Raw genomic sequence first — 26,812 nt, forward strand, 5'->3', positions numbered from 1 at the left:
GTAAACGTTTTCCAAGATTTCATGCTTCAAGTCTGGTAAATGCTTTTAAGGTGCTAAGGCTATTGTTGCAAAGTGACACACTGAACACCGCAACGTATCGTTATTTTCTACCTGTGTTTGGAACGCGCATCGGATTCTCAATGTTTTCTGTCCACGGCACATACGGTCTCCTCGTAAGAAGAACAACTACCTAAATTGTATTTATGCCGCCGATATATTATGTTATATATACATATATATCTATATCTATATCTATGTCTATACACACACACACACACACACACACACACACACACACACATATATATATATATATATATATATATATATATATATATATATATATATATATATATATATATATTGCTGTTTTAGCCCTGCATGAATCAGACACGACCTTTGCACATGAGAACACATCACTGGCTTGCTCTGCTGAAGCCCTTTTGACATCGCTCAAGAGACCATCGGCTCAGCGAGATTCGATTTAGACCACGCGGTCCATCATCATCCAGTCACGCCTGGTACCGCACGCACGCCCCCATACCGGCTCGAGACGCTCGGTGCGCTGCCGACCGGCGCTGTCGCTCGGACTCCCAACAGCTCATCATTCATGAGTGCCCAGCATGCGTGCGCTTAAGAGCGGGTCCCACGAAATCAGATTTTGAATGGCGAGCGGGCCGACCTAAGAACCAAGTCAGCTGACCCATCCGGATGGCTGCGTTTGAGAGGGGTCACCCGCACACGAGCCCCGCACTCCGATCGGCAGGGTTCACCCAAGTGACACGGAGGCAGCTTTGAATGCAGGCACTGGAGGACGTCGGGTGCAGCGCGCTTCTGCGCGAGGAGAGCAGACAGCGTCCGAGCAAGACAAATGCGAGAAATGGATCGTCATCTGCCCGAATCCAGGGGGGCCTCGTTATCTTTGGGATGTGGTCCTAGGCTCGTGCATAATTGTATTTTGTAAGCTAATTGACCAACCACTTGGTGGTAGGATCTGTTCACAGACTACTTATCCACGGCTCTTTCTTTAAATGCCTGTTTTTTCTTCTGCAATCATGACACCACCTGAACTCTGTTGACGCCTGCGAAACACACCCTTGATGGTTCAGCTAACTCTCAGCAACTGCTCATTTAAAAACGCGCATTTTATTAACTCTGCCAGCATATATTAAGCTTTTAAATTTTATTGTGCGGCAAGCCTCGTGAGAAGCGTGGGTGATCATATAGACGGTTCAGTGAAGTGTGCATGAAATGGTCGCTGGGCGTCGACAGAGTCGTTTATTAATGCAAGCGAAGCGCTTTACCGCGGCCAGTTGATCTGTTGCCAGGCGCCTGACCTCGTCATCGAGCCGTTTTCAATTACTCAGCCGGCGACTTTACGTCCGTAGTTGTGACGCAAAGCCATCATGTTCTCAAGCCATCTGAACAGAGCTCGGCAGGGGCGGACTGTCGCGCCGAAATGATGCAGACTTCGACAGGAATCCTTTGATTAATTTGACTGAATGGCCCAAATGGGGAAAAGTCATGTATGCTATTGAGCTAATAGCGTCCTAGCAACAGCCTAGTGACAATCACAGATGGTTGCATACTATCATCAGTTAACACATGCAGCGCCGAATACAGTAGAGGCCTTCACGGCTAAGATTGTCTTTATCAAGTTCAGCAATCATCCTTTTGACTGTGCCTTTATTCGTCCGCTGCCTGTTCCCCATTAGCCCGTTACCCACCCGTTTGCTTTTTAAATAAATTTTAATTTATTTCTTAATCATGGACAGGTTGCAGGAAGTTCGCTAACCGTTCGTTCATTCGTTGGTTGGTTGGTTGGATGGTGGGTTGGTTGGTTGGTTAGTTGGTAGGTTCGTTCGTTCGTTCGTCGCGTTCGTTCATTACTTTTGCTCGTTTGTTTCTCGCAATGTTCCAAGATGTCTTTGGCTGTATTGCTGCTTTGGAATAATGCATCTTTTGGTACTTGCTATTCTGTTTTCTTGATCTCAGTGCACGCCTACTTATGCCCGGATCGCAGCTTGCCGAGTGATGCTGTTTTGGTTAGCATGGTTTACAGAAAGGCGGTTTCTAAGGAACTCTTGAAATGCTATTCTGCATCTCACAAAAGTCCCCATTACATTTCTGGTTTAGATGCAATTGTATCCCTTCATTTTACATCGGCTAAGCTTTGCGACATCCTGCAGGTAAAGTTCCTTCCTTTATATATTTCTATTCACATTTTCATGCATTTTCGACGTGCACGATATCATCATGTTCGAAAGGCGCAAAACATATGAGTGCCTAGGTGCGAGTCTGTTGGAAAATGTCATGCTAAGCCCTTGTTTTCTTTCATTCCAACCCACAAATACATTTGATTAAAGATTGAACACTTGTGACTGAAGACAGATAGTTTATTGAATACAATTATTTCATTTGACGAAAACATTTGACTAGACACTTTTGATTTGACACAAACATTTGATTGGACACTTTCATTTGTCACAAACATTTGATCGGATATTTAATTCTTTGTCGGGATGCGGCAGATTTCTTAGTGCGACTGTAACGTGAGGACTCTTGTTAAACTCTTGTTAAACTCGTGTAGCATTACTTTTGGAACAAAACCAAACGTTATCAACATTGCGCGCATCCAGCTCTAGAAAAAGCTCAAACGTCAGCTTGGCGTCTTTTGACTGGTCCGAGTTCGGACATGGGTTAGGCACCCGAAGACACCGATGCCTGGGATGGGCGATCGATCCCCAGAGATACAGGTAGCCTTCACTGAACCATCGACCTCGGACATACAGGTGACCTCGGCTGAATGATCGACCCCGCAGAAACAGCTGATCTAGTCCGAACGATCAGCTCTCGGTGGGCCCGGAGCCCGCCACGGGCGGGGTGCCCGCAGTGCACGTGCCCTTGGCCGGGTGCCAGGCTGGCCCTGCTTACCGCCGGCGGGGCCGCAGTCAGCCTGGCGTCCGCCTCCACCTCTGTTGGCGGAGCGGGCCGACTCGGCACGTGGCTGGAGCGTATCAATAGAAGGCTTCGCAATGCAGATCACTCAACCTCACGGACCGGAGGTCACGGTGAATGGGGCACAGGGCGCATTTTAAAGGCAGCGTATCACCTCTGGGGTAATTTATAAAAAAAGCATGAACCGGTGAAATCTCAGGACCAGCCACATCTCATAAAAACACTGGTTGGAGCCACTGTAGCAGCATTAAGATATAATGAGGAGATTGACTTGACTTATTTTCACGTCCAAATTACCCTGACAACGTTTTGTCACTGCACGATGCAGATTTATTTCTTGGTAGCCCCAGCGTGTTGGCCTGGGCAGTGACAATTGATAAATGTAAAATTTGCTAAGAACCATCGTCGGCTGTTATGGACTAGGGAAATCACTTCTGAGTTGTTTAACCGGCACATCGCGGGCCTGTGGGCTTAAAATTAGCACCTCTACTGGCATGAATGACGTCAGAACAACCTAACGTTTGTTACTGGCAAGGTGGGTGGGAAAGGTCATTTACCGAGAAAAACACTGGATCAGCATCGAAACAGTGCGGTGTGATAGACTTTGCGATACGTCCGTTTTCCAAAGCCAGAATGCGTTCTGAAAGAAGCCACTTTGCTGAGCGCCATAGGAATTGAATGAAAGTCATACTTTAACGCATCTTTGAATTCGCGTGATAGTGACCTCGTGTTCGTTTATGGCTTTCCTTAAATACGGTGTTCCAAGCTTTCGTAGCACCCATTCCGTATTTTGTATTTCGTAGCAAGTTAACACTTATTCGTAGCACTTCTTAGCACTTAATTATTGAAGTACTTCTAAGAATTATTGTATGGCAAACGTGGAACACACGTTGAAAAAAGGCAAGGAAATGAAACATTTACTTTCATAGTTATAAGTAGGATGTCCAATGAGATTTCTCTCGCCTGACCGATGACTTCGAACCAAAATTCTGAGCTGCTTAGAAGGATTTCGAGAAAGCTGGTTTTACCGATCAGATAAACCGCATCTAATCGAACCATACATAAAACGTACAAACAGCTTACATACTTCCTTTAGGACGAAACAGCGTATTCTCCACTGTTAGATGGCATTCACATGTTTCCATTACAGCTTGAAAAGGAGTGTGAGCTTACACTCAACCTCGAAGTTTATAAGGTTTCCAAGGGTGTGACGCACTTGCAAAAATAATTGGGGCACCGTGGCGCTTAAAGGTTGTTAAAGGTTAAAGGTTGGCGGTTAAAGGTTAAAGGCCCAAAAAACATGTTGAGGTGTTCCATGTGAGCGAGAACACAAAATTAGCGAGGGCTTGAGCCTTTTCTCCCCTGATGTCTTGCAATTTCCATTCATGTACGCCGCCGAACGGTGCGCCGAAGCCTTTCTCCGTGATCCCAGAAAATCGTCGGTCGTGTCATGCTGTTTATGATTGGACCGATGTATCTATTTCAATCTGTTTAGGCCAGTTGTTTCTGCTGATGCATCGCAGGCCTGTTTTCACCGCTATCGGTGTCGTTTATTTGTTACATGTCTCAGAGACAGCGCAGAGATGCTCATCTCTCCTTTAAATTGGGATGCCAGTTTCTGCCAATACCGGCACCCCACTTATCGAACAGGTCAGCGCCGTAATTGTTGAGCTCTGAATTGTGGTGCCGCCTGGGACGCCAGCAAAACAAAACCCTTGAAAAACATAACACAATCGGCCTCGTCGTTAACCATCGGTTGAAAAAGCGTTTGAGCGCCGTATTTTGTTGCTGGCGGCCAGTCATTGATCGCAACGTCATTGTGACTGGCGGCTGGCGCTCCTGCGGCGCCAGCGGGCTACACATATCCCGCCCCTTGAGCGCCAAAACCAGGCAATTAGCGGACCCCAGCAGACGGCGGCTGGTTTACATAGCGCGGTTAAAGTTGGCCAAAGGCAACACGTCGGCGCGTGGGACCGCTGACGGGTCATCGGCTGTGTGATCTACGGCCGCTGAGCGGCGGCCGGGGCGCTGCTGACGGGTTATCGGCTGTGTGATCTACGGCCGCTGAGCGGCGGCCGGGGCGCCGCTGACGGGTTATCGGCTGTGTGATCTACGGCCGCTGAGCGGCGGCCGGGGCGCCGCTGACGGGTCATCGGCTGTGTGGTCTATGGCCGCTGAGCGGCGGCCGGGGCGCCGCACCCCCGCGCCGCCAGCGAGGGACGGCCGAGGGACGGCTGAGGGACGGCAGATGGTGTCGTTTTCGGTTTGGTGACAGCGCTCAACTCGAGGCGGGACAGACGTTGTTGGGCGGATCTGACGGTATCAGGGGAGCCTGTATGTAGAACTGAACGGCATGCGGCCATGTCACCCAGAGCGTGGAACGAACGACTGGCTCAGGATACTTACGCCACGACTGATGCAGGGACTCCGGAAAATTTCGTGGTTGGTAGTATGTGGAAGCAATGTGCAGCTGGGCGATGATGAGAAATATCGCATATTTCATGACCGGTTAGTAATTCTACATTCATGTGGTGATGCCTTGAAAGTATATCAAGAGGCATCTCATTTGGCGCGATTTCGTATGAGTTATGATTTGCATCACATGTATTCGCAGGCGCGATTTTCGTATTAAATTTCCGCTAAACGCCCTCCTTTGCGTCGCGCCTTCTGACGTACGCATTCACTCTATGAAACACCTGGTAACTGGAATAAGATCGATGACATTTACTTATATTCTGCGCCACCGCGTTGTTCGTTCACCACTTTTATTTTCTGCTCAATAGAAACAGTAATAGCGCTGTTGCTTGGTTGTAAGACCCACTCTTACGAGCCCTTCTATTCTTCCTCCATCCACACAGCCAAACAGCTGAGGCGTCAGACACCCCAGCCGATGTGGCACGAGCATCTGAACAGGATCTTTTTTTTAATCGGTTAAGGGTTGGCTCAGGCGGCAAGGCTGCCCTAACCTTCCTCAAGACCTGAATTCTCCCCGGATTCCATCCGCTTATATTTGTGTTCTCGATGTCAAGGATGGTTTTTTTATCGGTCCGCGGCACGTTTAACTTGATTTTAACCTGTGAATCGTGCCCTGCCCCCGAAAAAGAGGAAAAATTATGTGTGTCCCCTATTCATCAACACATCAGGTTCACGAAGAAGTAAGATAAAGATGAAACAAACAATATGTTCATGTATGGAACCCTCGTTTATGGATTGCGAGCCTTGCAAGCTGGTCAATGCAACCAGCTACCTTTTCTTAACTGCTGCTGCATACTGCAGTGCATTTTTTGTCCCAATCCAGCTGGCATTACATGAAAAAGCCGGCAATGATTGCAGACTAGCCAGGCATTTAAAGACGCTGATATGCCAAAAACAGCTAAGGTGCCCGCAGGATGCTTTATGGTACACAACATAGAAACGTGCAGCATTAACATGAAACCGATAGTGATATCTTTAGCTAGGTGACCAGTGTAACAACATTTCAAGGAAATGCTCTGTATTTTATTGGTCCACTATTACCTTTTTGGCCCTACGCATTGGGAGCTCAGAAGAGCATTGGTGGGGGCGGGGGCTCAGTTAAGCAATAGGGGAGGGGGTGGGGGCTGGTGGTGCTCGGCCCCGGAAGAAGATCAAGTGACACTCCTCCATCGGAGCTTGTATCCCACAAACCGCACGCACAACACATCCGGCAGCCACACCGAGATCATCTGCATGCATTTTGGGGGCGACGACCCAGCAATAAGCTGCAGTTAGTTTCGTAGGCTGGTACAAACACACGCCACCAAGGCACAGTCCCCTCCCCGGGTCAGCGTTTTCAAGGATTTTAAAAGCTCAGCCTCAGCGGCAGTCAATCCGCCGGCACGCTTCTCCCCACGCCTAGGTACAGGCCAGCGCCTGACTTTCCACACGCTATCAGTGTAACGCCTAAATGAACTGCACATGACGTACAATTTCTTAAATGTTTTTTGAGACACGCCGAACATTCTGATTTAAATGATATTCATCTTCTTTAAATCGGAAATGCGCGTTTTAGTATTCAGTTGGGGGCTGCATACGCCACAAATTCGAACATATAATGCACCGCATACAGAGATAAATCCTTTTCCTGTCACTTCAGGGTAGATTATGCCATGTTACGCCTTCTCAGCCCCACCCACCTAATTTTGTGAAGCTACACCCATCGCTATACGGAAATGCTACTGTTTTGCAATGATTTGCTCTCCTCACCTCGCCGCCTCACCTACGGCCAGAAGTGCTCTTTTTGAAATATCGCTATAAGTACTGCCATAGGCAAAAACTCGACTATGTCTGCATAGGGGCACATGCCTAAGTGAACGCTTTGTTTCGTTTTCATCACATGTTTTGGATTTTACAGATTGATGTTAATTCCAAAGGAATTATTTCAGCAAGTCCGATTTAGGTGAGCGACAAAAATTGTGCACTAAACTTTTTTTGTCCCGATGGATCAGTTGGTTGGAGCGCATACCTTTCTTTCACTCATCAGCGAAGAAATGGATTCGAGTCATTTTTGGCGCTCACTATTTGTCCCTGAGTGGGATGCCATTCGGGCCGTGGCAACGGTCGCGCTGAAGGTCAAGTGACGCCTGGGAGCAGGATGGATTATGGTGAGCATGGCAGTAAGATTTCGCCGCAAACGTCTGCTGGTGACGAGAAATGTCACGACTGCATGGTGGGAACAGGGCTCACGCAACAAGCACTGCTCAGGCTGGGCGCCGATCCCAGAAATGCGTCCAATCAAAATGCTCGGATCTACACCGGTATAAAAAGAGGAGAGCACTGCCACGGCTCAGCCACGGTAGCCTTGAACCATCGACGGTCACGGCCAGATAGATGAGTGATTTGCTGTCGAACTGGCTCAGGAGTGCCCAGCGCGGCTGTGGTGGAATCGATCCGCGCGCCACATTGCGGCGCGCTGGGCGCCCCCCCCCCCCCCCCTTCGCCACGGTCACGAGTCGCCGGCGCGCGCCGCCGGCTGCGGGCCTCCTGTCACGCACCGGCAACAGCGCCGTCTCCGAAGCGGTGACCCTCGCGTGCCACGCCGCGGGAGCCGACTGCGTCCGGTTTTTTACGGCGGCTATCGCTACGAGCAGCTGCCTCTGCCATCGGTGCACGCGACAGTAGCTGCTGGTGGTAAAGGGCAATATTCCTGTTTCTCGGCACCAGCTGGGGATGAAAACTTGCCCCCAGCCATCGTGGGGCTCTGCTTGTTGTCATAATAAAGTTGGAAAAGCTGTTCAGCAGGCCGAATGCCAGTTCGATATTTGCCCGGGCAGATTTCGAGCACGGGCGGCTCAACCAATTCCACCATTTGGTTTCATCCCCTCAGCACCCACCCAGCAGCACGCGGAGCGGGGAGGGGGGGAGGGCTCGATGACCGTCGTGGACAGGTCACCAGCAGCCGTCAGTCCGGCCCCGACAGCCCTTCGCGCTGCGGGCTCGCCGGAGCAGCGGCCCGTGCGTACCCTGAGCACGACCCGCTGACGGGGCGGCCGCTGGCACGGAGCGGCCCGCGTGGCCATTTCCGTGTGTCCGGAGACGACTGTCCGCTGCTAGTCGTCCGCTGCAGCAGCCAATCAACGCCAGCGCGCGCCAGATCCAGTTGCAGCTCCGCAGCGCCGACTACAGCTGGGGTGGCGACACGACGACAGCGATTCAGATCCCCACCCAATGGACAGCCGGTGTGCTCGACGACAGCGGTTCAGATGCCCACCCAATGGGCAGCCGGTGTGCTCGACGACAGCGGCTCAGATGCCCGCCCAATGGGCAGCCGGTGTGCTCGGGTCAATTTGGGCCTTGATGGCCGGAGCTTCTTATGTTGTTCAGTGCTGTCTTAACATTATGAGTAGAATTGTAATTCACGCTCTGGGTGTTTTTACGCGGAATGTGTATTTGTGTATCGATCTTATATCTGCTGGTGTAACCCAGCAAACGAACTAGACTAACTGAACGAAGTAAACCTTGCCTCGTTTAGACTGACACAAAATAATCTTCCTGGCCATAGAGGCATTTGCTTTGCTTTGCTTTGGTTTTATTTCAATCATATCCAAAGCGGGCGCCTTTCCACCCGGGTTCGGGACACCGCCCAACTAGGGGCACGATTTCGTCCAGGCAAGCCCACTGCCCCGGCTTGGAACACCCCTCTTTTTCAACTTGTAGGACCCGCACCGCCGCCACGAAGCGCCCTATAGCTCTTCCCACGCATGCAATGTTAAATAGTTGTGGAGATTATATGGACATATTTGATGTTCTGAAAACCATCTTTATGCCCATCAATGCACCCGTCCACGACGGAATGTTTGTGTGAGCTCCTCCGTTTGTCATTACCCACCTGCTCGTGCTCGGCGTCTTCCTTTGCACACAATTGAGCTACCTCTCTGCCCCCACCTAATAGCGGCCCTCTACTGGGATTTTGGGGCACGCTCTTTTGCAAATGTATCTGCCGCGCCTCCACGTGGGCTGACAGACGCCTTTCCAAATTAGGCTTGGAGGGCATCTATGCTCGAGCTTTGGGTTCCGTCTAAAAAAGGTTGGGACGCCTTTCTGTTTCGCCTTGGGGCGCCGTTCTAGGATTTTAGGGCGTTTCTGGGCAAAGAACAGGAACGCCGCTCCTTACTCTACCCTATCTTCGGGGTACCTCGCCACCCAGTCCTGAAGTCGCTCTCTCGTCGGCTTGAAGGCACTCTATGGGCTTCTGCACCTTCCGTCTGAGTCTTAGGCCTGTCTTCGTCCGGCCTCGCGGTTCCTGGTTCATCAGGGCGCAGAGGCGCCGCTCTTTTTGTACAATGATTAGAAATGAACCCAATGCGCGATCAACCACGACTAAGGGCCGTTCAGTGGGTCAAAGAAGGTTGTTTTTCCAATTGATTGAAGTATATTTTTGAAACTGTACAGCGTACTGCAGCATGACTTTTTAGTTCCAGATCTCATAAAAAAGAACTACTGCCTTCAATTACGCTCTGCGACACCGAGTAGCAGTCTGGATGGATAAATGACTTCCGTAACTCAATGGACATTTTCTGCCATTGGTGCGCGCGACCGTAGCTGCTGATAAATGTAGCTGCTTAGGTGCCGCTTCTTAGCTGCTGCCGTAGGTGCTTCTTTGACCCACTGGACGGTCCTTAGTCTTGGTTGATCTCGCATCGGGTTTATTTCTAATCATGGTACAAAAAGAGCGGCGCCTCTGCGCCCTGATGAACCAGGAACCGTGAGGCCGGACGAAGACAGGCCTAAGACTCAGACGGAAGGTGCAGAAGCCCATAGAGTGCCTTCAAGCCGACGAGAGAGCGACTTCAGGACTAGGTGGCGAGCTACCCCGAAGAAACGGTAGCGCAAGGAGCGGCGTTCCTGTTCTTGGCTCAGAAACGCCCTAAAGTCCTAGGACGGCGCCCCAAGCCGAAACAGACAGGCGTCCCAACCTTTTTTAGACGGAACCCAAAGCTCAAGCATAGATGCCCTCCAAGCCTAATTTGGAAAGGCGTCTGTCAGCCCACGTGGAGGTGCGGCAGATACATTTGTAAAAGAGCGTGCCCCAAAATCCCAGTAGAGGGCCGCCGTCAGGTGGGGGGTAGAGAGGTAGCTCAATTGTGTGCAGAGGAAGACGCCGAGCACGAGCAGGTGGGTAATGACAAACGGAGGAGCTCACACAAACATTCCGTCGTGGACGGGTACATTGCTGGGCATAAAGATGGTTTTCAGAACATCAAATATGTCCATATAATCTACACAAATATTAAACATTACTTGCGTGGGAAGAAATATAGGGCACTTCGTGGCGGCGGTGCGGGTCCTACAAGCTGAAAAACGGGGTGTTCCAAGCCGGGGCAGTGGGCGTGCCTGGACGAAATCGTGCCCCTAGTTGGGCGGTGTCCCGAACCCGGGTGGAAAGGCGCCCTCTTTGGATATGATTGAAACAGAAGCAAAGCAAAGCAAAGCAAATGTCTCTATGGGCAGGAAGATTACTTTGGGTCAGTCTAAACGAGGCAATGTTTACTTCGTTCAGTTAGTCTAGCTCGTTTGCTGGGTTATACCAGCAGATATAGGATCGATGCACAAATACTCATTCCGCGTAAAAATACCCAGATCGTGAATTACAATTCTACTCTTAATGTCCCGAAAACACTGAACATCATAAGAAGCTCTGGCCACCAAGGCCCGGATTGACCCGAGCACACCGGCTGCCCATTGGGTGGGCATCTGAGCCGCTGTCGTCGAGCACACCGGCGGCCCATTGGGCGGGCATCTGAGCCGCTGTCATCGGGCACACCGGCTTTCCATTGGGTGGGGGGTCATCTGAGCCGCTGTCGTCGTGTCGCCACTCCAGCTGTAGTCGGCGCTGCGGAGCTGCAACTGGATTTGGCGCGCGCTGGCGTTGATTGGCTGCTGCAGCGGACGACTAGCAGCGGACAGTCGTCTCCGGACACACGGAAATGGCCACGCGGGCCGCTCCGTGCCAGCGGCCGCCCCGTCAGCGGGCCGTGCTCAGGGTACGCACGGGCCGCTGCTCCGGCGAGCCCGCAGCGCGAGGGGCTGTCGGGGCCGGACTGACGGCTGCTAGTGACCTGTCCACGACGGTCATCGAGCCCTCCCCCCCTCCCCGCCCCCTCCTCCTCCGCGTGCTGCTGGGCGGGTGCTGAGGGGCTGAAACCAAATGGTGGAATTGGTTGAGCCGCCCGTGCTCGAAGTGTACCTGGGCAAATATCGAACTGGCATTCAGCCTGCTGAACAGCTTTTCCAAGTTTATCATGTCAACAAGCAGAGCCCCACGATGGCTGGGGGCAAGTTTTCATCCCCAACCGATGCTGAGTAACAGGAATATTGCCACTTGTGCAGCTGGGACTGTTGCTCATAGTGCCGTAGCGCTACACGCCCCAGTCGCTCTCCGCAGACACTTGACATCTGCTGTAGCGTAAAACGAACAGTCCAAACATTGTCCTGGTTATTGCAGCCGTTTTTCTACATGTCGCGGGCGAAATGTACACTTGGTGTTCCCGGCCGAGATTAATATCCCATCCCGCCAATATCTCTAGCCGAGCACCGGCTGCCGCCTGCCACCGCTGGCGAAAGGCCATCAAAGCATCCTGCGCTGGCCTGTCGCGACCCGACGCGACAGCGCCGACCGACTAACGGATGGGCACCCGTCTGCGATAGTCATCGAACAAAGTCGCGCCTCGCGCGCCGATGCATCAGCTGCGTGCCGGCGAGACGCCCACCTTCCAAGGCCCGCTGTGGTCCGGCAGCAGCGCAGGTGCACCAGTATAGTGAGCGCGCGCCATCACACCATCCGCGCGGGTCGGCCGAGGCGCCCACCTTCCAAGGCCCGCTGTGGTCTGGCAGCAGCGCAGGTGCACCAGTATAGTGAGCGCGCGCCATCACACCATCCGCGCGGGTCGGCCGAGGCGCCCACCTTCCAAGGCCCGCTGTGGTCTGGCAGCAGCGCAGGTGCACCAGTATAGCGAGCGCGCGCCATCACACCATCCGCGCGGGTCGGCCGAGGCGCCCACCTTCCAAGGCCCGCTGTGGTCTGGCAGCAGCGCAGGTGCACCAGTATAGCGAGCGCGCGCCGCCACACCGTCTGCGTGCGTCGCGGTCTGGCCAGAGCCGCCGCCGCCGGCGCCCCTGGCAGCGCCCGTAGGTTGTGACCCGAGGCCGAGGTGAAGCGGCAGTCGCACTCCGACACGCGTCTGGGCCGGACCGCAGCTCGCCCGCAGGCCACGCCATCGAGGAAAAGGTTCATCAACGAATAAAGGAAAAAATTGTCTGAGAGCCAGCGTAAAATCCGAACACCGGCAATCACGCGGACGCAGCGACGAGCACACAGTGCTGACAGGCCGCTGCGCTGCACTGTGAATGGCGATGGCCGGACTCACAACAGTCGAGTGTCCAGCGCGAGGTCGTAAGCAACAAACATTTTCCATGCGTTTGAAGGAGAGAAGGGTCCTCAAACCACACGACTGTGGAGGGGGAAAGTCAGACTGAGAATGGCCGATCACCTGGTCTGTTTGACTGAGAATCGTCGATCATCTGGACTGCTTGACTGAGAACGCCCGATCATCTGGACTGTTTGACTGAGAACCACCGATCATCTGGTCCTTGGAGCTGCGTGGCGCCGGGAACTTGACACGCGGCTACGAGACGCCAGCGCCGAGAGCTGCCAATGCGAATGGCATGGCTCCCGTTTTGTGTTGTGGACAGAGAGCCAGCCCGCTGGGCTGCCACCTAACAGGCTGTAAATAACCGTGTGGGGGAAGGTGAGCTAAACACACTACAGCGGTGCCAGGCTGCCGAGCCCCACGTCCGGCCCACTTTCCAGATGAGTCGGGGGGGGGGGGGAGGGGGGCCGACGGCCGCGTTCTCAATTGATCCTGACGGTTGCCGGCGCCTGTCCGGAGCACGCTCCTCTCACCGTCCGCCGGGCAAAAAACGGCCACCGCGGGAGAAAACGGCCATCAGATGGAAACGGCCTCAAAGCCGGCCAGCTGCTGGCCGGGTAAGATCGCGGGAGAGAGAGAGAGAGAGAGAGAGAGAGAGAGAGAGGAGAGAGAGAGAGAGAGAGAGAGGGAGAGAGAGAGAGAGAGAGAGAGAGAGAGAGAGAGAGAGAGAGAGAGAGGTAGAGAGAGAGAAAGGGACGTATACATATATATATATATATATATATATATATATATATATATATATATATATATATATATTATCAGGCCAATCTATGTTTTATGTTCTAGGGGATTAACGGACGGTTCGGCGAGAAGACCCCTTCTGACACTTCCAAGGGTTTCGCTATGATAATATGATGACAGGGTCACCGTGACCGCGGGGCATTCGGTCGTCTGTTCCTTGTCGCTCATCCCAACTCCGCCACCCACAGGTACTGCTTTAACCGACCAAGGCTTACACGAGGTGTTCTCACTTAAACACGCGCCCAGGTGGACGGTTGAATATGCTTCGCTTGGGTGGGATGGGGGGAAATTTGATACCCCTGAGATCTCGGAAACTAAGATAGCTGATGCATGAAATGTACAGGTTTGGTTAGTGTGCATGCAAACTTACATTTGAACGAACTCAAATATCATAGGTAATGATCACAAGGTCAAATAAGGTCAAACAAAGTCAAACTCTAAACTGGTGTTTTAAATGTCCCCGACCTTCTCACGCAACCGCCGTGAACATAGATACCTGTTCAAAGCAAAAGGTGAATGGTGTTAATATGTGGTAAGTTGCCTTGTTTTGATCTTTAGAAGGTCGAAGTGATCGAAACCTACCAGATTGTTCTTATTTGGGCATCCTAATAAGCGTCAGAAATTACGCTAGGTGGCATGTTTTTTTTAAAATGTTGACCTGCGTCATTTTAAGTCAGTGACTTACTTCGGTCTTTCAAATATTCATGGAACATGTCTGTTGCGATCCCTGTCGGTAATAAGCTTGAAATGAGCACCAAAAACTGCCCTTTAAATCAAGTTCTAGGGTGAAAAAGGCATGTCGGTGTTGGCCTCGGTGTGGTGTTGAAACCTGACCCTAGGTCAATGACCCTTGTTTTAATACTAAATTCAATTGGTTTGCTGCCTAAGAAACTATCTAAAAAATGTATGGCTTCGTCTAACTCTCCGTTGTCACATCAGATGAAACGATTTCCTAGAAATGGACTTCGCTGACAGCCACGGCCTGACCTTGGCTTGCCATAGATAAACGATTTTACAGGGTACATCCGTTTGTTTATGCCAAAATATGCATACCAAACTCAGGCCAGTAAAACATAAGGTGTGTGGTTGGGTATCTTCCCACCGAAACAGCAGGCAAGAGATTCGGCCTTTCTTACCTCTGCAAATGCCATACTTAAGAAACCAACAACTATCTTCTGTCTGGAGGTCAACCACCAACGTACCCGCACTGCGATCACCGGCTGTCGGCTGCGCACGTACTCGTTCAGCGTCGCCACCTGGAAGCTGAACGCAGGCGCTATTCTAGCTCCACGCTTTGCGGGGACTGTCTCTGTGCTTCCTCACTGACGAGAATCGGAGCTGCCACACCGAGATGGGTTTAGAATCTACGAAGCATATATACCTCAAAATAGTCCTTCTCCCGTGCAATCGCTGTGCGACGCGAGCTCAAATGTACCCTGCTCAGGTGTGACGAATCAGCGTCCTAGGCGTGCAACACTGGTACGAACCCAAGACCTGAAAGGTTTGTGACACATTAGTGGACGCAAAATGACCGCTGTAGTAGACGCAACCGAAAAACCAAACATCATCATCACCTGTGGGTTTCACCAGGAGGCTGCAGCTCTTAAGGCCGGCTCTGCCGTCTGTTCATCGAGATGCGAAGCGCTCATATCGAGGGCGTTCCTCGGCGCGCGCAATAACTGGCGCGCCATTCAGCCCGAGGCGGGAGGGGAGGGGTGCTCAGATAGCCCTGGACCGTTATGAAAATGAGTAGGACTTGCGTTGTTGGACAATGGGCGTGGTTCGGTCGAGGGATCGCTTCGTAGGGTAGCAGCAGGAATACACACCGCGTCAGCGCGCGGAGAGATGCGGACATATCCGTTTCCCAGCGTCCATGTATGGAGGAGCTGATATGGATGCTTTCAGAAGCCGTACCACGTGGACAAATAGAAATAGCAATTACTATGGAAGAACGATCACAATGAAAGCTATAGAGAAAACGCGGCGCGATGATCTCAAAACGAGTACAACGCAGTACAAGGCAGGGATGCAGCCGAGTATAGGTCCTTCTTTCATCGCCCATCGCTTTATTGTGACCCTTTGTCTCTCTGGTGCGTGCTGCAGTCGAATGTGATGCCAGGTTAAGTGCCGTTCTGGTAAGAGCCGTGTCCGAGCGCCGTTACGAGCCTCTTAGAAATGTTGTTGCACGGGGTAAGATTCAATAGCGGAGATCTCCCTGGTGACCGTAGTCTTCCCCCACCACTCACATCTCTTTTTCTTATAGCCCTGAAATGACCTATTCTCTACAGAAGGGCCGGAATGCAAACCAAAGCAAACCAACAGTAGCCGATCACTGACAAAAATATCAGATGGAAACTAGCACTTCATCAGCAGGAAGTTCGGTTCAGGCAAGATCAATGTATCGGAACAATAATAATACCAATGAATGTCGGTCAAATCGCTTTTGGCGGCGTGGAGGTTCATGTTGCGCATGGTAGCACGTTTACATGACATACGTGATGTTTCTGGAGAAGCACAATCATTGTTTTACTTTTCTGGACGGTCAAGTGTCTTTGAAATCGCACGTCTAGAAATGTGCGGCGGCTCCTCATGCATCGCGATAGCCACGAGGGTTCCCTGATCAGACATGCAAAGTACAGACTTTCGATCCTTGGGACTAGTTTTCAGATCATTGTTCCTAGACTTAGCATTCAGAACGCGTCACTCTGAGGTCCGTTGTCAAATCTGACCTTACCTGGAGATATGAAGACAGACTGACGGACAAAGTGAGAGAATGTCTGTAAACAGTAACGGCACCTAAGGTGGCGGACAAACCACTTTTGATGGAGTGGAAGAGATGCTAGTGGGAAGCCAGACTGAGTCATTCATAGCACCGATTGAAACCTGTATGGAGCGGCTGCGGGACGACCCTTTCACCGACAGCGACCAGTCTTGATCGGCTTTGAAGGCTGCCCAGGCCACGCTGAGGCAGTGACCCACGCTATTTTCCGCATGACTGAACGGTGACGACCGTGGACACTGACCAGCGGATACCGTGGGGGGAGCGAACTGGAACGTATAGCTCCTCAGGACGGATTTTGATTTGCGTTTCGTGCAAATGATGATGCCGTTGGTTCTAAGGCTTTAATTAGCATCCTGTTTCCGGGCAGCCGGGATGCTGATCCTTTTTGCCACGCCTCACCTGCGTCTCACGCACGTCCTTCAGAAGGTGGACGAGTTCACAGGCTTCTAATGGCGATGGCGCTCCAGAAATTGTTGGGAGACGGTATGAATCTCGCTCGAAATTTGGACACCGCAACGCTAGAGCCAATGCGTGATGCACAGAGTATGTAAACCAAAGCCACATCGATCGCCAGGGTAACATGTCCTGTCCGCTGCACTGGCCAATCACTTCAATCACTTACCCCGGTTCTCGTCTGTTGCAGCTCTCCGCCGACGTGGGCTACGTGCTGTACTCGGCGCTGGGCAGCTTCTACATCCCCTCCATCATCATGATCTTCGTCTACATCCGGATCTACTTCGCAGCTCGCAGCCGGGCGCGCCGGTACGTGAAGCGGCGTCCACGCGCTGCCCCCGTCTCCACCACGGCGCTCACCACCGCCGAGGTGCACGAGCCGCTCGGCGGCGACCCAGACACCTTCAAGTGCGATCGTCCACCGCAGGGCGGCGCCACTGACAGCTGCCGCTCCGCGGTGAGCCGCACGGCGTGCGCCGAGCGAAGCGTGGCGAGCACCGGCGCGCCGGAAACAAATGGCGCACTGGCCGCGCGTCGGACGCCGTGCCGCGAGTCGGACGCGGACCCGTCGTCGTCCGGGTCGGGTCAGATCGGGTCGGGTCAGATCGTCAAGTGCACCGTAATCCGGCCGCTGAAGCGGCACTTCTGCACTCCCATGTGGAACAAGAGGTCGTCCAAGGCGAAGCGAGAGATGATCGACATGGGCCGGCTGAAGGTGCTGAGGGGCACGTCCAGCCGCATTGGTCGCGACCCGGATCGTGATAAGCGCCGGCTGGCGCGCAAAAAGGAGAAGCGCGCAACACTCATCCTGGGGCTCATCATGGGCTCGTTTATCGCTTGCTGGCTGCCCTTCTTCTTCCTGTACGTGCTGAAGCCACTCTGCCAGAGCTGTCACGTAGCCGACTGGGGCTTCGACTTCGCCTTCTGGCTGGGCTACATCAACTCGGCGCTGAACCCGGTCATCTACACCATATTTAACAAGGACTTCAGGCGGGCGTTCCGGCGGATTCTGTTCAAGTGAAAGCCCAGGCTCATGGACTGCTCGAGTGGGAACGCAGCTGGCAGGGGTTGACTTGAAGTGGCCTCGACAGTTGCCCTACTCCGGACTCCGGATTCTGAAGTGTCCTCGACAGTCGCTGTACTCCGGAATCCGGATTTCGAAGTGACCTCGACAGTCGCCGTACTCCAGACTCCAGATTCCGTTGCGAGTCCTGATTCCAGGGCCGCCACGGCTCTCACCCGAGACGTTACCTTTCCGAACTTTTGGCGGAGCGCACGGCGGAAGTCCGATGGTGGTCAGAACAGCTTCACTGGATGCGATATTGTGATAGCGGTTTTTGTACAGTACTGGCGGTGACCCGTACAAAGAACAGATGTTCACACGTGTGGTGGCAATGTGATGTGATTATTTTGCGCTGGGCACGCTGTACTTGTGTGTATGGGGCTGTTGTGAAGCTATCGGAATATCCTCTCTGCAGTGCTGGAGAAATACATGAGTTGGCATTGCTGCGCAATCTCGCTGCCCCAATGACAGATAGCAACGGCAGAAATAAAAAGTCGGCAAATCGCCCTTCGGCGGGTGTGACGTGCGTGGGCTAACTACATTTCACAAATGTGGAATGCGGACACATCAGAACCTGGAGGCGACAAATTGGCCTAAAGTAACGTAACGAACAGGAAATTCCGAGACAAGCGTATCTTGTGTCTCAAAGTGCGCGGACGAAAGGCTATTTTGGTAAATGGCGTGATATATGCCCAGGCAGTCCTCTCTCTGCTCTGCTTTCCCCTCTAGTAATTACATCCACAATGGTGTGCACTGTCTCTGTTCTGGGAGCTCTCTGTTGGAGCTTTACAGTCTCCTATGATCTGGATCTGTTTCACTCCCCGTCTCTTGCTTCCCGTGACGCATGGAAACCATTGCACATTTTGGGGATGGAAATTAAAAAAGGAAAGCAAAAGGCCTGTGCGTTCTAGGACATCTGACATTCTACCCCCGAAACTGCGTGTTTTTCTGCCCATTACTGTGTAGAGCTCATGTATGATGCAAGACGGCGCGAGCTAAGGAAGCGTAATACCTCAATGCTTTACCGATATTACAGGGTATTTCCCGGCACATGCGGTTCACAACAGGCGAACCGCCGGCCTGACTCTGTTTAGAATCCCTGGCGTCATCGACCCATCAATTGCCTGGTGCAATCAAAACAGTTAGGACCCGGATGCGCTCAGCCTCATGTGGTTTTGTGAACTTCCGCGGTGATATTACCATCACCGTCTTGATGGGCCCGATCAGTCATATATAAACCACAGAACAGTCACGTAGGAAAGGCTTGCATCCACCAAATGCGATATCCAGCCCAGTGTTGAAAACCGTTAATGGCCGAGACCTTCGCCAGTTTCGCCAAACCCCGCAGTGTGCGAGTGGCACGAAACATCCTGTCGGCTTCGTTCCCGACCTACTATAAAATCAAAATAAAACGGACAGAACGATGACCGCACTATGCGTGATCTAAAGCTCTTCCTTGCAAATAATTTTGTTGACGTAAAATTTCAAGGTCATTAAAATTCAGATCCTTCAGTTGAGCTGTCAGAGCCGGCCCACAAAGTCCAATAGCCTCTTTGCCATCCTGTCATTTACGTCACATGCATGCAGATCACAGCTGGTTACAAAGTGATTCGAGGTCAATTCGTGACCTTAAGTGACCCTGACATTGCCGTCGACACATACCAGGCATTTAGGTTCATGGCACACCGTTTTATATGCTAATTTAAGGTTAGCTTCTAGATGTGACATGATATGATCAATGATCCCGATTTAATCAAGATTTGACATGATGTCCCCAAATAACCCCTGCAAAGATTAAGAACATCGACGATTCTCAGCATATGTATGACCGCTCCAGGTCTCCATCGAAGTCTCTCCATAAACCAGAAGGTACATTGGACAGATGGCCAACTATGTAATACGGAGCGTCGATTCTTTATATATTTGTGACCCGTAGCTTTGAGAACGGGAACACCTGTTCGTGATCTGACGTAAAAACAGCTTGGCATTATTAGATCGCGTGTAAATACTATCAAGATAATACACCGAACACTGAACACTGAACAATGTATGATACACAGCACAGTTAAGGAGACACCTTAACTTACCTTAACCCTCGCCCTATGAAATAGGGCTCAAGGCCATATTTCTCGGAAACTAAACAAGGTAGGGGAATGCAAAAATGGACAATGGAAGATTCTCGGAATATTACCTGTGACAGGTCAAATCAGGTGATGGGGTGAGTTTAGTACTTGTCAGCCCCTCTTGTCATCTCACAAACCAACCATGCTTCGACAAGGAGGAAGACGGGGTTGAAAAGTTCCTGGAAAGCACCATCAGAACGCCAGCAGTAAACATTGACGTATGCGGCCTACGATATATCATACCAAATCAAAGGGATGAAGGCCTTTGTTGAAAATACTAATGCAAAGAAATAAGCAAGACTTACCAGTTGGCAACATAGCGTTGATAGGGTCGATGGTGAACGTGGCGTCTTCGGATAAGATGATCAGATAGCGACACCGGCTGGGATCTTTCCAGGATACGTTTCAGAAGCGTCAGTGTATGATATAAGAACATGTTGTCAGCAGACATCCACTCGAGATCTCGTAAAACATCGCTCACATAATCATATTTCCGACGCCCAGAGATGACTCGTGCCGCGAAGTTCAGCAGCTTCTGCGGTCGTGATGTTTGAGTAGCATTACATGTTACGTACACACAGATGCTGTAACGGATGAGTGAGATGACTAGACCCTGGACTAGAGTAATGAGTGTGGCCTGAGGCAGACTGTGCCGGCTGTAGCTGAGGCCGATAAGAACGACAGTGCATCGTCGCACAATCGTGGCTGCAATGGTTCTGCAAGATCAGCGACTGCGGTAGACATCAGTGATCCATTTCTTATATTTACTGGGATGTTTTATTTGAATTATTCGCTTTTTGGAGCTTTTCGCACAAAAGCAGCTCACATTACCTTGAAATGGGAAGTCATTCCTCCGCAGGAGAAACAACTTGGAATATACGAAAAATCATTTTTTTTTTAGAAAAAAACATTTCATGAAGGACGCAAATTCATCTGGCCAAAATCCGGGAGAAATCCGATTTTGGAGTTAAAAACCATCTAATTTCTGAGTTAGACGCCCGTGACGATTAGCGGGGTAGTTTGGTGCGAACTATTTCAAGGTCATGACACAAGGTCATCCAGACATGCATGAGTCATATAGATGTCACTAAAATTCTGCCACCTCATTGGTCATGCGCGGTTTAAGACCAAAACCAATATATTCGTCGAGTTAGATGGGGTCTTGTTCGTGTTAAATGTGCGTGAGCACGATTTCAACCAACAGATTTTAATTGGGTTCCGAACAACGTTATGCATTCAGTACAAGTTTCAAAAGCAAATCACGTTTTGTGATACATTATACCGGAAGCAGGACATTCGTACTAGTTATTGCGGAAACAAGGCTCATAGTCCAGTAAGTTTCGCCGTGCGCTATTATACGTCATGACCAAGTATGTGAATGCAAGGCAACACTATAAGATAACAGCGTAAACATAAACGCAACGAGAAAGAACAGCCGTAATAATAGACAAGCATGACGTAATATGCAAGAATATAACGAGAAAGGACCAAAGCACGCACGCACAACGATATTTCAGTTATGGCAACGCCGCACCCTTTAGCACGACACCTCTCGAAAAGCTGAAACACTACGAGTGAGTCAGGCCATGCGGTCGGGGTGGACATTTTGAACGGCCAGTTTGGCAGCCCCTCGAACGTCATACAAACGCTCCATAACGCGGTCAAACCACGGTGTATTGGGTGGCATATGTACTTAATACTCAATTTTGTTCGTCTAGAGCAGACTTTTGTTCTTAAAGACATACCAATAGTTCCAAAGACCTCAAGAATTCAAATTCAAAGACCTGTTGTTTTCGTATGTAAAACACAGGAAGAACGCCTAGAGGGTAGTGAATCACTGACGTAACAAGTTGCTATGCAAGGAAGATCGCAAGCAAAGCGTGATTTGCGAAGGATGAGAATCAAACACGGTTTCAAAGATCCATAGGCTCTCATTTTCCTGCTTGTAATTGGACCACACAGTCAACATCCCAAAGGACAATACTATCTTTAAAAGAAAAATGTTTTTATATGGCATCGTTTGCAACCGCAGGAGCCTCAGTCCTCACTTAAAATCAGATGACTGAGAATGACCGTTCGTCTCAATATATTAAGCATTAACTTTTAAGTTTTACGCATGAAGTAGTGTATCACACTTGTTGTACCTTACGCTTAATGTTACATTATACCCGTGCGATTTGAGCAGTAATGCCAGCTTTCTAGAAATCCTCCTAAAAGGCTTAGATTTTTTATTTGAAATAGCCGGTCCTAAGTGATAAATCTCATTTGAATCCCTGCACACCACTATGACAGTAATGCATTTAATTTGCTTTCCGTTTCCAACGTGCGGGTTATGTAAGACATGCAACACACCATTCTACCAAAATGTTCTTAAAATAAATGCTACGGAAGCTTGAAACACTGTGTTTAGACAAAAAGATGTGCGAACATGAAGTTATTGTCACGCGAATTCAACGAAGCGTTATATTGTGGCTTTAATTTCTTCCCCAGGGTTTACCAGAGTGGCTCTCTTCGAGGCGCACTATGGCTTTGCGAATTGGAGCATCACATGATCAATGTGACGCACTGGTTCAAGCTCCCACCAACCAACTTTTCACTAACAAGCCCTTGTCTGCTACGTAACTGTAACTGCAAACTGTTTTATTCGTACCAGTAGAGGGGCGCACGGTGGTTGTCATGACGACAGTGCTCGCGGCTGCAGGGAAGAAGCGTAGTGCTGGTACAAAGCGCTGTCGGCGTAATTAAAACATGAAAATAATTAACATTCATACCCTTATTATGTCTTGAAGGTGCTGCAGTAGCACTACCCAGTGCTATCATTAAAATTAATTAACCCTGAGGTTTCATTGGGTTATGTTTTTGAAACGTAGCCTAAGGGTGGGACGCTCCCATTAATGTCGGTTTCAGTGTGGTGCTTTTTGAAACCATATTAATTGGGATCGAGCGCTGACCTGAACGCACCGTCAGCAGGACTTATCCTAATATCGCAGAAATATTAAAACGTATATTTTCATTCGAATGAGACAAATTATATGAATATATGAACTCCAACGACCTGAAACCATTATCTTAAAGGTATATCATACAAAGCAGTTCCAAAGAGGAATATTGGCGACGTTATATCAAAACTCCGAGGCATTGCCGCGTTTCATGTTTGTATTTCGACTTTTGACATTGTGAGTAAAGATTTCATGAGGCCTTACGAAACGGAGTTATCAACTTCTGCAGGTCATATTAAGAGTTCAGTATCTTTGGTAACGATTAGTTAACAAATCATAGATACCTTTTCGCGCTTTTTTTGGTCGGACGCTTGCTGCAATGGGATATTGATGTCGATTCCATCATCCAATCGTGACCACACTTAAGGGAATTTCGCTGCAACCAATGGAATCGACCACTGGAGTAGCAGCCCGAATCATCACATCACGTCAATCGACACTTCATTCGGCCCGCACACCCCAATGGGAGCCATTCTGTCGGCCGTGCCTGGGCCGTCGGTCGCGCACATGCGATATTCCCCTGATCGGCAGTGTTTGCGGCTGACTGCTGCCAGACCCGAGCCAGTAGCGTCGGCCCCGTGCCGCTGACCGACGCAATGAGCACCGATCAGCGATTTACAACCGGCGTAACGCGGCCCATCCTCGCGGGGAGGGGGAGGAGGGCAGTGCTTGATGCGCGTCTGCTGAGCCGTCGTCGCCGGACAGCGCAGTGCCGATGCGCACGACATCGTCGGCGCGTCACGAGCCGACCATTATTGCAGGTCCGGTGAATGTTCGTCTGGAGGTCAGACAATAGGCGCGTTCTTTAGATTACGATGAAAATTCGGTTGTGATGTCATGAGGTGCTTCGGAAGGAGCAGCGTGTTTTTGGAAGGTAATAATTCAGCTCAGCCCGAATGCGACCAAGCGGCTGTGACCTGTGGAGCTTACCGAGCTGGCCGGGTGTGAGAAGCCGTGGTGACTTACCCTCAGACATATCCGCATACACCTTATGATCGGGGCGTTGGAGAGTGATGAAATGCTCAATTTACATCGGAAAATTCATCATTGACAAAGGTTAGATACCCTTCTTATCGACGTTATGTTTTTTTGTGAAACTGTGCGATTTTTCATGTCTAGCATGATACAGAGCAGAAAATACCTAAAATTGACGATCAAAAATCGTTTAAAAATAAATTCATTTTATGGACCCCCATGGGATTTACATTGTATTTTCACAGTTAAGATACCATCCTTTCAGTCTTCTGTCCGCAAGTTCATAATATGATGGCAGTCAAGCGCAACTTTTTGCTCATGTTGCCTTCTATTTTAAAATTAGGGGTCCAAACAAATCCGTAGACTTTTAGCTGTAAAAATAAAGATGAGATCTCAAGGTGCAGTTAAAGCCGATTTGTACAACTGAAAAGCTGACGGTAGAGCCATGTAACTCATCCAACACATCTGAAGGTGTGCACGAGTAGTGCTCTTGCCTCCGAATGTTGTCGATGAACGCCATTTGACTGCCACCTGAAAACGTCACGCTCTGCTGTTCCCGTGTTATGCTATGTCATGTAAGTCACTTAAAATCCCTGGGTCGAAGGAGTAGGGGAAACTTTATGACGTCCAGTTTGGTTTGTTGTCTTTGAACACCACCGATCTCTTCAATCTTGATGCACATCTTAAGGCAATAAAATGCAAAATCAACTTGATATGCTTGACATGAACTTCTCAGTTGTATGCCGCGATACATAAAAAGCTGTCAACTGATGCCAATCACCACGGTGGCTGGCTGCAAGCCGCATAGCTGGCTGCAAATTTGCAGCGCTATGTGGCCGAAACAAAGAGCGGTTTTCCCCTCAAACCGTTTCATTGCCATCGAACCTTATCCGCTGTTAGACACGTCATAACGAAACACAGCAAAATTCGGTTGCTGATAGTTTCACCAAAAGACTTCAGCTGAATTTTCAATCTTAAAGTTATGAAAAATTAGTATCGTCCCTTACTGGTCATAACTGGATTCTTTGGAATTATGGCCAGTTATTCCTGCAGTTATTCCTCATCGTAAGTTTCCGCTGGCCGTGCGGTGCAGTCTACCATCAGGAGTACGTGGTGCGGCGCAGCCTATCCCAGCAGGGATGACACGCCCGAACAACTCAGTCTTCGGCCCAGAGACTAACATAATACCAGTCAGCGCAAACAGCTGCCCGCCGAAGGAGTTTGGGTAAATACACCACTTTCTTCAGAGGCCCCGGCGCGCCTCCGCGCTGTGCCGGAGCGGCCTCTTATTTCCTTCGTCTGCTGACTCCTCGCACCCAAATCAACAGGTCATGTGCGTACAACACAGGAGCCGCTGCTCACTGCAAAGGTCTCTTTGCTATCATTAGGAGGAAATGTCTGCATCTTGCTGGCCCGTCACAGCCAAGCGATCTACTCGCACGCCATCACAACGCTCTCCACAGTGAAGGGACACCTGCTGGCAAGTAAAGGGAGGCTGCTAGCCCATACAAGGGATCCATTGTCGTCAATTTTGGTCATCAATGACACCCATTCTGGACTGGACGTAGGCTTCCCGCAGCCAATCAAGAGAGGCTATGTTGTTTCGTAAAAAGCACCAAAGCTGACCTGTGAATGGGGGCCTCCGGAATAGCGGAGGACCACTTGGATCGAAGAAGGTTCCCCACGGCGGCAGGGGGCTCCCCTCAATGCAATCTGTGAATCGGCGGCGCCGCCCGGAGCCTGGGCCTGTCAACTTTCAAGGCTTTGGGTGGTTTGCGTTAGGAGGGTCTTTGGCCGCAACCCAACCCGACAGCTGTCACGGTGCTACGGTGTCAAGGTGTCAATGTGTCACGGTGACATTTCTCGGCATGCTTCTAAGAACGGACCACCCTCGTTCTGTGCTTTCCGGAGACAAACATATGAGTACCATGCAAAGCTGGTTTATGGCGTGACTGTAATGCAAACAATGTAACTTCATGGCAGTGAGATGAACTTACCTCATCAAAAGCAACACCAGGCAATACAATCTGCTCCTGCGACTCGCACACGTGGACCGGCCGAAGATAGTGTGCCTCCGCAATAGTTTTGGACACCGTGCACACCCGAGGGCTCCGGCTCCGTGGAAAGAAGCGTTTACGCAAATGAGTGTATTTTGTCTGTCACTCAGAAATGCAAGACAATTGTGGACAAAAGTGTGATAAATGCTGGACGACTCAGCATGCCCACAAACACTCAATGCCCTCGTTTATAATGCAAGGAGACGCTACGCGACGAACCGTGCCAGGAACCGGGGGCCGAGCGTGGTTAGTTACGCGTGCTACTGTATGCATTGCATTAATTTCATAATGACACGGACTTCTTATTTAAAGCATGGTTTTAAAAACTCTTGAAGAGCTGTTAATGCCTTGAAGTATGACGTGACAGCTTGATAACTGCCAGGAGCAGGTATAAAGGATTTGGAAACGGGGATGGGGAAGGGAACAAAACTCAAAATTGTCATCGAAAATGCATCTTTGTGCGATGCAGGGCGCACGAAATTTCCCGCATGGCGTACAATACCATTACCTAATTAGTACAACCTACCTAGACACCTAATTAGACACTATTACTACCTAGACAACCTAATTAGTTCTGTTTTCATCTCTCTTTTTCAATCGCTGACATTCACTCACTTGCAAATTAAGGATCCCAAAATTTTATTAAGAGGGGAGGGAGGGGCGCACGTCTCTAGGTACCCCTGCCCCCCCCGTGCATTTCACTGCGTCCGC

The 26,812-nt window shown here is 50.4% G+C and overlaps 1 protein-coding gene across 1 annotated transcript in view; it reads left to right on the top strand.

Moving 5' to 3' along the window:
• LOC119098905 (alpha-2 adrenergic receptor-like) overlaps positions 1 to 18,440 on the top strand; it is a 61,180-nt gene extending 42,740 nt beyond the window's left edge. The window contains exon 2 of the mRNA XM_037221948.1: positions 17,075 to 18,440. Within this exon, the coding sequence (XP_037077843.1) occupies positions 17,075 to 17,905 (831 nt within the window). The 3' untranslated portion in view covers positions 17,906 to 18,440. The remainder of the gene's footprint in view (positions 1 to 17,074) is intronic.
• Positions 18,441 to 26,812: the final 8,372 nt, after the last annotated feature.

Source organism: Pollicipes pollicipes, unplaced genomic scaffold (genome assembly GCF_011947565.3).
Source record: "Pollicipes pollicipes isolate AB1234 unplaced genomic scaffold, Ppol_2.1 Scaffold_4740;HRSCAF=5597_pilon_pilon_pilon, whole genome shotgun sequence".
NCBI classification, from domain to species: domain Eukaryota; kingdom Metazoa; phylum Arthropoda; class Thecostraca; order Pollicipedomorpha; family Pollicipedidae; genus Pollicipes; species Pollicipes pollicipes.